This window comes from Rhynchophorus ferrugineus, unplaced genomic scaffold (genome assembly GCF_030347505.1).
Source record: "Rhynchophorus ferrugineus isolate W39M unplaced genomic scaffold, kcgeb_rfMv2 rfM12, whole genome shotgun sequence".
Lineage (NCBI taxonomy): Eukaryota > Metazoa > Arthropoda > Insecta > Coleoptera > Curculionidae > Rhynchophorus > Rhynchophorus ferrugineus.
The window spans coordinates 5,116,841-5,127,500 of NW_027472591.1; the positions used below are offsets into that span (position 1 = coordinate 5,116,841).

At 42.6% G+C, this 10,660-nt stretch overlaps 1 protein-coding gene and 2 non-coding genes across 3 annotated transcripts in view; all 3 read left to right on the forward strand.

The window, feature by feature from the left end:
• Positions 1 to 3,526, forward strand: part of LOC143205460 (uncharacterized) — a 58,562-nt gene extending 55,036 nt beyond the window's left edge. The window contains exon 2 of the mRNA XM_076418640.1: positions 2,884 to 3,526. Within this exon, the coding sequence (XP_076274755.1) occupies positions 2,884 to 3,416 (533 nt within the window). The 3' untranslated portion in view covers positions 3,417 to 3,526. The remainder of the gene's footprint in view (positions 1 to 2,883) is intronic.
• Positions 3,527 to 7,797: 4,271 nt separating this feature from the next.
• On the forward strand, positions 7,798 to 9,786 carry LOC143205632 (small subunit ribosomal RNA). The gene has a single exon (XR_013007821.1). It is a non-coding gene; the product is annotated as a small subunit ribosomal RNA (ribosomal RNA).
• Positions 9,787 to 10,491: 705 nt separating this feature from the next.
• Positions 10,492 to 10,646, forward strand: LOC143205641 (5.8S ribosomal RNA). Its single transcript, XR_013007828.1, has one exon. It is a non-coding gene; the product is annotated as a 5.8S ribosomal RNA (ribosomal RNA).
• The last annotated feature ends 14 nt before the right edge of the window (positions 10,647 to 10,660 follow it).

The window sequence follows — 10,660 nt, forward strand, 5'->3', positions numbered from 1 at the left end:
TGAGAAGAACCTTTTTTTTTTCATATAAATACAAAAAACGACCTTAATATAGGACAGCCGTAGCATTTATGCACGTTCGCCTCTAATGCGTCTGGCTAATTGAATGTCCTTAGGCATGATAGTTACTCGTTTAGCATGGATCGCACACAAATTGGTGTCTTCAAAGAGACCAACCAAATAGGCCTCGCTAGCTTCTTGCAAAGCCATCACTGCCGAACTTTGGAAACGTAAATCGGTCTTGAAATCCTGAGCGATTTCGCGAACCAATCGTTGGAAAGGCAATTTCCTAATCAATAATTCGGTACTCTTCTGATAGCGTCGGATTTCTCTTAGAGCGACCGTACCGGGTCTGTAACGATGCGGTTTTTTAACACCACCGGTAGCGGGAGCGCTTTTCCTGGCTGCTTTAGTAGCCAATTGTTTTCTGGGAGCCTTACCTCCGGTTGATTTTCGAGCAGTTTGCTTGGTACGAGCCATCGTCTAAACGGGTCTGACTTCAAACGTGTAGGAAGAATTACAAGCGCAAGCACCAACGAACTTTTGGAAACTGATCGAAGGTGTCAAAGAAATCTCCCTTTTTAATAATGTGTGAAGATATTCTGATTGGTCCGGCTAGCATCTGTGGGCGGGACCCGATTCGAACTCAACAAAACCCATGGTAGGATTTGAAATTGAAATAGTTACCCGTAGTATTCGAGGTGTACGCTGCACAATTCGATTATAAATTTGCTTTCTTTTAATACTAAATTGAATAAATCATGACGGGCAGAGGTAAAGGTGGTAAAGGTTTGGGAAAAGGAGGCGCTAAGCGGCATCGTAAAGTGCTTCGTGATAATATCCAAGGTATTACGAAACCCGCCATCAGAAGATTGGCTAGGCGGGGTGGAGTTAAACGTATATCCGGTCTAATTTATGAAGAAACCAGAGGTGTATTAAAAGTATTTTTGGAAAACGTTATCAGAGACGCCGTCACTTATACCGAACACGCCAAAAGGAAAACCGTTACTGCCATGGATGTAGTATACGCCCTCAAACGCCAAGGACGAACCCTATACGGATTTGGCGGTTAAATAAAGTATTATATATGCTGACCAATTAAAACAGAACAACGTATCTATTCAACTAAAGAAAACAACGGTTCTTTTCAGAGCCACAAATTTACTAGCATAAAAAAAGAAATTTATTATTCGAAAATGGACTAAGATGACGTTAAATTTTATTAAATATCTGCTCCTTTCATCTAAGATTTACTTGTAAAGTAACAAATATACTGCATTATAATAGACGATCGTAATATAAAAAGATAGATAAAGTTTAAAATAAGATTTCATAATAAATGTTAGGTTAATGACAAGAATGTAAATGATGGTGAACAATCGAATACCGAATCTTCGTTGAAGCTTTAATATAGTTTTCCTTTAGAGAGAAAATACTCCGAGATAAACTTCGCGTCGATGAGCTTGGAGAATCCTTAAGATTTCAAAGAAGGTACGGTAGTTCTACGCACGTATGTATGGAGATCGCGTTCCATGTATTTATTGACTTTAGATAACTATTTATGAAAACAGATTTCAACTAAAGAAGCAAAATATACTATAATATATATGAGCATTGTATCGATACAGAAGGGTTTGACACGATATTCTTATAGACGTCTCGATATCGTTGCTCACCCGATACGTTCGATTGTAACCCAGAGTTCGGATGGTGTTAAGAAACCGTTAAATAAGAAGTATATTAGTATAGGATCGGTTAATTTTCATGTCATTGTTTTCTTACAGTTAATTCGACAACGGTACGTTTCGATATAGATTCGTTTTGGACAACGAACAATCTGTACCGCATCAATTAGGAATAATATGTCTCGTTTCTCCAATAATAGCATTAGATCTGTACGGAATTGCATTTATATCAAAAGACGATATATCGGGGGACGTAGATTTGAAAAGATATATTTTCATAGTTATAACCGAAAGTCTATAACTCGAATGTAAATTGGTAGTTTCGACGGAATCGAGAGCAACGCTTGATTTTGTGCTTCCTTCTAAGACGATAGTCAACGTAAAATTTATTGGTAAAGTTTGCTACTTCTACTACGTTTTATCTTTTAACGCCTCGAACATAAATCGTATGATATTCTAAAGGATTTATGTATTTAATATGAGAAATAAGTAAACGGTTCCAAGCTCGATGAACGTTTCGACGAAGCCGGAATATGGAACGTCGTTCGCGCTCGACCGTTCAGTCCTCCGTTCGGCTCATATCATATAGGGTACGCATTAAATGAGAGCGACCGCCAGACAGTTAAAATACGCGAACGAGAAGCATACGCACGTACGTAACTTTGTCAAACGAATCGTGATTAGAACGTTCTTATAAGAAAATTAAGAAATTATATCAGAATGTCGGACGTCGATATTAGCGGACAAGCGGTTTCTCCTTCGTCGAATCAAGGGAGTGGAGGAAATTCCGCCGCCGTTGTTAACGCATCGTCAACAGGCACACCGGCCGGGTCGAATTCATCTTCGGTGTCGGCTACGGGAGCCGCATCAGCTACAGCCGGTAGCGCAGGTTCGTCTGCAGGAGGGAAGAAAGAAAAATCCACTTCGAGCAAGGCGAAGAGTTCTAAATCGAAAGTTAGTCATCCTCCGATCGCTGATATGGTAACGAGTGCAATTAAAGGATTGAAAGAGAAAGGCGGAACTTCCTTCAGAGCTATTAAAAAATACATAGCGGCCAATTACAAAGTGGATGCTGACAAATTATCGCCCTTTATAAAGAAATATATAAAGACGTGGATCGCTTCGGGTGTTTTGGTACAAACGAAGGGCAAAGGAGCTTCCGGATCATTTAAATTAGCGGCTTCGGCACGTAAAGCAGGAGGTACGACAGCCGCAGGTACGAAGAAAAGAAAAACGGCCACTGCCAAAACCGGACAGAAAAATAAACGAAAACCAGTAGGAGGTGCCGCGACAGCTACGACAGCCGGTGGTAAAAAAGCGTCTGCCAAAAAAACCTCAGAGAAAACGGAAAAAAAGACGACCGCCGCCTCCGCCTCAACTAAGAAAACCACAGCTAAAAGTAAGAAAGGTGAATCTGCAACTTTGGCCGAGAAAAAAGCTTCTGCCAAAAAAGCCGTCGAAAAGAAAACAGGAAAGAAATCTACCGCCGCCACGACTACGTCCGCTTCCAATGCCGCCGCTAATAGTTCATCTTCGAAAGCAGCAAAAAGCAACACGGCCGCAAGATCCCCGAAATCGCCTTCCAAAGCGAAAAAATCTAATAAAGCCGGACCTACGAAAAAGCCCAAGGCGCCTAAACCGAAAAGTGCTAAGACGACGACCTCAACTGTTCGTGTTGCCGCTGGTGAAGGTGCGAAAACTAAAAAACCAGTATCACCAAAGAAAAAGAAATAAAACTATTTCTACTACGTATGACGATATATTAAACAGGCGACACATTTCATCGTCAGATCAAGAAGACACGGAGTTGAAAATTACAAATATCCCGACACTCCTGGACGTGCTACGACTTCCCTAAAAAATACGTTCGTCCAAGACCGTATTTTTTTAATAGAAAAAAAACGGTTCTTTTCAGAACCACAATATAACTTTATAAAAGAAAGAATATTTATATAATTTATTTATTATCTTATTATTACTTAAATGATTATTTTCTAGATAGAGCCGTAACTAATTAGGGAACCGATCGATCGATACTCTAAAACAGTAATAAAGGAATATTCAGTACAGATCAGATTATTTATAAATTTTCTAGTTAATATTTATTCTTTAATAAGAACGCGTATTCTAACTTCTTTTTTATACGATTTTGTTGGCCCTGAAAAGGACCGATATTAAAGGGCGTATGCAAAACTTTAAACGGTTTGCGTTATCTATTTGGTTTTGCTGTCTGTCTTTTTAGGCAATAATACTGCTTGAATGTTAGGCAAGACGCCGCCCTGGGCAATAGTAACGCCAGATAACAGTTTATTCAATTCCTCGTCGTTTCTGATGGCCAATTGTAAATGCCTAGGGATAATCCTTGTTTTCTTGTTGTCTCTAGCGGCGTTACCCGCCAACTCGAGAACTTCGGCCGCCAGATATTCCATTACGGCAGCTAAGTAAACGGGAGCACCGGCCCCTACGCGTTCGGCATAATTTCCTTTCCTTAGAAGTCGGTGAATACGACCGACAGGAAATTGTAATCCCGCACGATTGGAACGAGACTTCGCCTTTCCCTTCACTTTTCCGCCTTTACCACGTCCGGACATGTTAATCTCGATCGTTGTTAGATACTGCTCACCTTTAAATCAAAAACGGTACTGGAAATTTCTTACAGATCGGCCTGGAATTTTGTCCGCGAGCCAAACTCGTTATATCATACGCGACCAATCAGACTCTAACTCGGGCTATGGGCGGGGCTTAGAAGTGTTCCTTCGAATGTTATAAGTTCTAGAATTAAAGGCATTTTTTTAGTTAAGTACTCTTTGAGGTACGTGAGACGTCGGGATTTTTATTTCGAAATGCCACCGAAGACAAGCGGTAAGGCGGCCAAGAAAGCCGGAAAAGCCCAGAAAAATATCTCTAAGAGCGACAAGAAAAAGAAGCGCAGGAGGAAGGAAAGCTATGCGATTTACATATACAAAGTTTTAAAGCAGGTTCATCCCGATACGGGTATCTCCAGCAAGGCCATGTCGATCATGAATTCTTTCGTGAACGATATATTCGAAAGGATAGCCGCCGAAGCGTCGCGTCTCGCCCATTACAATAAGAGATCAACGATCACGAGCAGAGAAATCCAAACCGCCGTTAGGTTATTGTTACCCGGTGAGTTGGCTAAGCACGCCGTTAGCGAAGGTACCAAAGCAGTCACCAAATATACCAGTTCTAAGTAAATTAATTCACATACCTATGTGTGTTTCAATATACTACTTACCTGCAAAATCGGTTCTTTTCAGAACCACAATTGGATATAAATTTTAAAAAATGAAATGTTAAACAGTAGCTGACATTTTATAAAAACAGAATTTTCAGATATATATATATATATATATATTGTAGTTATTGTATTGAATTATATTATATCATTATAATCTGTTATATAGTAAGTATATAGAATAAGTTTTGTAAAAATGGTACGGCCCGAGATTGTTATTTAAAAATAAGGTAAAGTATTTCTGGAGTGACTTCGAAAATATGTGTATTCATTTTTATTACGTTTATGACTATATGATAATTAATTTATTTTTCCTAACTGTGGCTAATTGTGGATTGTGGCTAATTTCTACACGATAAGTATTAATCACGGGAACGTCTCGAAATGAACAAATAGGAACTGTAATTAATCAAGAATTTAGAATGGAACTATCGTCCTAATATAATGAGGATCGTCAAAGAGAAGATACTTTTTTTTTCGTTTACTAGGTTGACCTTGCTTGGGGACAGTGGAACTCAGTGGAAAATCGCTGATGGTGGGTGAGGAGGATAGGCCTGTGGTCAGAATCGATATCTTGGAGTACTTGCAGGTCAGAGGCTTGATTCGAATTTTGATAGATAAAAAAGTCAATTATTGTCGGTCGATTGGAGGAGTAGTGAGTTGGTTCGCTTGGAGCAATAAGCCCAAGTTCCAACTCATCTATTATCCCGGCCGATAGTAATTCTTCCAATAGCTGTGTGGTTGATGGCGTTGAAAATGGCCTGAAAATCTCCTTGGTCATCTGAATATGTTCCGAAGAGTATTTCGCCAATGGAGATCGGGTTCGTGTTCTAGTGGAATCCAGACCAGCCAGACGACTGTTATCTTGAGTTCCCCGTACATGAGTGGGGGGAGGAATTGGTCTTTTGGGTTTGGTTGTTTTTGGAGTAGGTCGGCACTTGCATCCCGAGTAATTTGCGGTGTATGGTTCTCAACAGTTGGTGCATTTCGGCGGGGAATTTCTGTCTTTGGGACTTGACGTAGGCCGGAGTGGCTTTACAGTTGGCCGATGAATGACCGTAGAATTGGCAGTTAAAACGTTGAACGCGCCTGCCGTTGCCGCGCTGGGCTTGGACTTTTACCACCTGATTCATTAGGCGGTCGACCGCGAAGATACGGCGTTCCTCTCGAGGAACCGACCAACATGGATTGGATTGAAACCGAGCTTCATGAGCGCGGTTCGGACTTCGAGTTACCATTACGTCGAGAGAGAAATATAATATATTAGCTGACCCCGCAGACACTCCGTACCCTGTACTCAATGGATAAATAAAGGATTCATTCTATCAAATTCTTCGTTCAAATCACTTTCGAATCATCCTTAGGAACATTCTGATATCGGAAAACCTTATCCGTAGTCGATAAACGATATCTAACGGATGAATTATAGAAAATGGCCAATAAGCGGCAAATATCCGATCGTAAGGGTGCACCATCGTTTCGGCGAATCATTCTTTTGGAATCTTACGTTCTACAAGCAAAACATTTATTCATAGGTATATACCGATAATAACGAACGGGCCGACGTAACAACCTAAAATGTCCTGAAATACGTGAGAACAGTTTTACTCCGATCGCCGTATCGATATGTGACAGTATCCATCCTATGAAGGATCTTTACATTCTACTAGCATAATTTTATGGATCGGAATTTTCCGACTTTTAAAGAACGTGATCGGCAGTCTAGAAACGGCCTGAGGACGTATTAACACGAGAGGTTAAAATTATTGCTTTAGAAGTTCACGTTGTCTAAAGCTAAAGTTTATTCATCGGAACATTCCGATAATAACGAGAACGGGCAGACGTAAAAACGAAAAATTTGCGCAACGTCCGTATAAACGATCTGTTCTAAAACACCCATACATTTCCGATAGCTGGCGAGAGACCCGCGCTTAAATCGTGTGCGCTTCTACGTGGGGCGATACGAGAGACGGATACGACGGGTCGGGTCGACCGGCGCTGTGACACTTTTACCGAGTGGCTTTTGATCAGCGAAGGTGGTATTACATATTATATGTTAATATATAAGATCCGAACCGTATTTTTTTATTTATCTAAATAAAAAGCGTATTTCGTCGTGTTATTATATATTCGTAACGCTCTCGCGATTTTGTATCGTCGTTTCGTTGTTCTTCCTGGTCGGTTTTTTTCGATATATCGGGAAGCGTACGACGACGACGACGGTATCACTGCGAGATCGCGAATTCGGCGGGAACATTCGGCTTCGTTAGAAGAAGATGATCCACGATTCATATGCGATTGGAATTATTATTTTTATGGACGTATCGGTTTTTCATCGGAACGTTCATAAAACAGCAACACATTTTGCGATAGCTCTCTGCTCTCCGAGCGAGAATAAAATAAAAAATCACGAAACGTTTCTCGTACGAGGTTTCCTTGTCGCTTTATATATTTCTATCTAGCGAAGGGTTCGGAGAGAATGTTTTTCGAGGTCTTATAAACGCCGAACGATATTTTGCGGCATCCAATTTTCGACGTAGTCGACGATCGTCGTCGATAATCGAGATAATTGGGTGCCTAGTCGATCGGTTGTGTATAAAAAAAAACAAAAGATGTGTCTAAGATGATGATATCGTTTTGTTTTATTAGACAACTAATATTAAAATGTAAGAGCGTGGCGCCTCGGACCGGTTTTTCCGTCGTCTAGGCGCGCTATCATGCACCTCCTTTTTATTAGTCGTCGATATATATTATATATCGTCGTCTTACGCACACGTTTCTTTATAAGTCAAACTTGTAAAATAAACTGTGTCTGTATTTGTTTTATCTGCTTCGTGTCGATAAAATAATAAGAACAGTTCCCTGGTTGATCCTGCCAGTAGTCATATGCTTGTCTCAAAGATTAAGCCATGCATGTCTCAGTACATACCGAATTAAGGTGAAACCGCGAAAGGCTCATTAAATCAGTTATGGTTCCTTAGATCGTACCCACAATTACTTGGATAACTGTGGTAATTCTAGAGCTAATACATGCAAACAGAGCTCCGACCAGAGATGGAAGGAGTGCTTTTATTAGATCAAAACCAATCGGTTTCGGGTTCGCGCTCGTCATCGTACAACTTGGTGACTCTGAATAACTTTAAGCTGATCGCACGGTCTCGCACCGGCGACGCATCTTTCAAATGTCTGCCTTATCAACTGTCGATGGTAGGTTCTGCGCCTACCATGGTCGTAACGGGTAACGGGGAATCAGGGTTCGATTCCGGAGAGGGAGCCTGAGAAACGGCTACCACATCCAAGGAAGGCAGCAGGCGCGCAAATTACCCACTCCCGGCACGGGGAGGTAGTGACGAAAAATAACGATACGGGACTCATCCGAGGCCCCGTAATCGGAATGAGTACACTCTAAACCCTTTAACGAGGATCAATTGGAGGGCCAGTCTGGTGCCAGCAGCCGCGGTAATTCCAGCTCCAATAGCGTATATTAAAGTTGTTGCGGTTAAAAAGCTCGTAGTCGAATTTGTGTCTCGCGCCGCCGGTTCATCGTTCGCGGTGTTAACTGGCGTGTTTTTCGCGAGACGTCCTGCCGGTGGGCTTAGTCGTGTCGCGTCGCCGTCGCGCGTGCGTTTCGGCGTGCGTGTTGTGCGCGTCGTGGTTACGACGGCCCAACTCAATCCTGCCGCGGTGCTCTTTACTGAGTGTCGAGGTGGGCCGGCACGTTTACTTTGAACAAATTAGAGTGCTCAAAGCAGGCTAAAATTTCGCCTGAATACTGTATGCATGGAATAATGGAATAGGACCTCGGTTCTATTTTGTTGGTTTTCGGAACCCCGAGGTAATGATTAATAGGAACGGATGGGGGCATTCGTATTGCGACGTTAGAGGTGAAATTCTTGGATCGTCGCAAGACGAACAGAAGCGAAAGCATTTGCCAAAAACGCTTTCATTGATCAAGAACGAAAGTTAGAGGTTCGAAGGCGATCAGATACCGCCCTAGTTCTAACCTTAAACGATGCCAGCTAGCGATCCGTCGACGTTCCCTAATATGACTCGACGGGCAGCTTCCGGGAAACCAAAGCTTTTGGGTTCCGGGGGAAGTATGGTTGCAAAGCTGAAACTTAAAGGAATTGACGGAAGGGCACCACCAGGAGTGGAGCCTGCGGCTTAATTTGACTCAACACGGGAAACCTCACCAGGCCCGGACACCGGAAGGATTGACAGATTGAGAGCTCTTTCTTGATTCGGTGGGTGGTGGTGCATGGCCGTTCTTAGTTGGTGGAGCGATTTGTCTGGTTAATTCCGATAACGAACGAGACTCTAGCCTGCTAACTAGGCGCTTTTTGACATCCTAAAGGCCCGCCGGCCGCGTTGCTTTCGGGTTTCGCGGTTCGTGCGCGGTTTTTACTGTCGGCGTACAAACTATTCTTCTTAGAGGGACAGGCGGCTTCTAGCCGCACGAGATTGAGCAATAACAGGTCTGTGATGCCCTTAGATGTTCTGGGCCGCACGCGCGCTACACTGAAGGAATCAGCGTGTCTTCCCTGGCCGAGCGGCCCGGGTAACCCGCTGAACCTCCTTCGTGCTAGGGATTGGGGCTTGCAATTGTTCCCCATGAACGAGGAATTCCCAGTAAGCGCGAGTCATAAGCTCGCGTTGATTACGTCCCTGCCCTTTGTACACACCGCCCGTCGCTACTACCGATTGAATGATTTAGTGAGGTCTTCGGATCGACACGCGATGGCGTTTCGGCGTCGTCGATGTGTAGGAAAAGATGACCAAACTTGATCATTTAGAGGAAGTAAAAGTCGTAACAAGGTTTCCGTAGGTGAACCTGCGGAAGGATCATTACAGTGTGTTGTTATGCCTATATATATATAATAGGTAAACGTACAAGTCTGTAAAAATCATTGTCGAACGTTAAAGAGCCATCTACGAAGTTCGGAAGTTCCGATCGAATTTCGACGTCGTCAACGTAGCTGTTTTCGGGTACCTATAATATATGGTTTTAAAAGATGTACGCCCCAAAGCGGAGATATATACGATGAAGATGTTGTTATATAGGACGACGAGTAATAATCGTCGGCCTACGACGGATTTCGTTATAAATGGACAAATCGAGCGCAAAATAAAACGATTTTGCCAATTATATTTCTAATCGACGTTTCGATCCTCATATCGACGAACATATACGATGATCGGTAATGTGATTAGTTTACGAAAATCTTATCACCCTTCGTTTGTTTCATTCCAAAAGGGTGAGATTTAGTTTACGAAAATATTGCCAAACTATGATCAGCGTATGCTCTTTTGTTGTCGTACGAGGTGAGACGACGAAAATTTACAACGAACGTCACCATTTCGAGTAGTCTGTCTCCGCTCCTCTCGTTGTGTGTAGTGGAGAAGACGAAAATAAACCGTAAGAGCGTTTTAAAGTCGACGGCGGCTGCGAAAGGGGCGCAAGCGCTGTCTATGACGTGAGCGCGCGTCGTCGTCGTCGTCGTCTTATAATAGAAACGTTTCGATATGCGTTTAAAACCTAACTTAAAAAAAGATTACCCTAAACGGTGGATCACTTGGCTCGTGGGTCGATGAAGAACGCAGCTAATTGCGCGTCAACTTGTGAACTGCAGGACACATGAACATCGACATTTCGAACGCACATTGCGGTCCTGGGATCTCATACCCGGACCACTCCTGGCTGAGGGTCGTATCTCATTTCAAG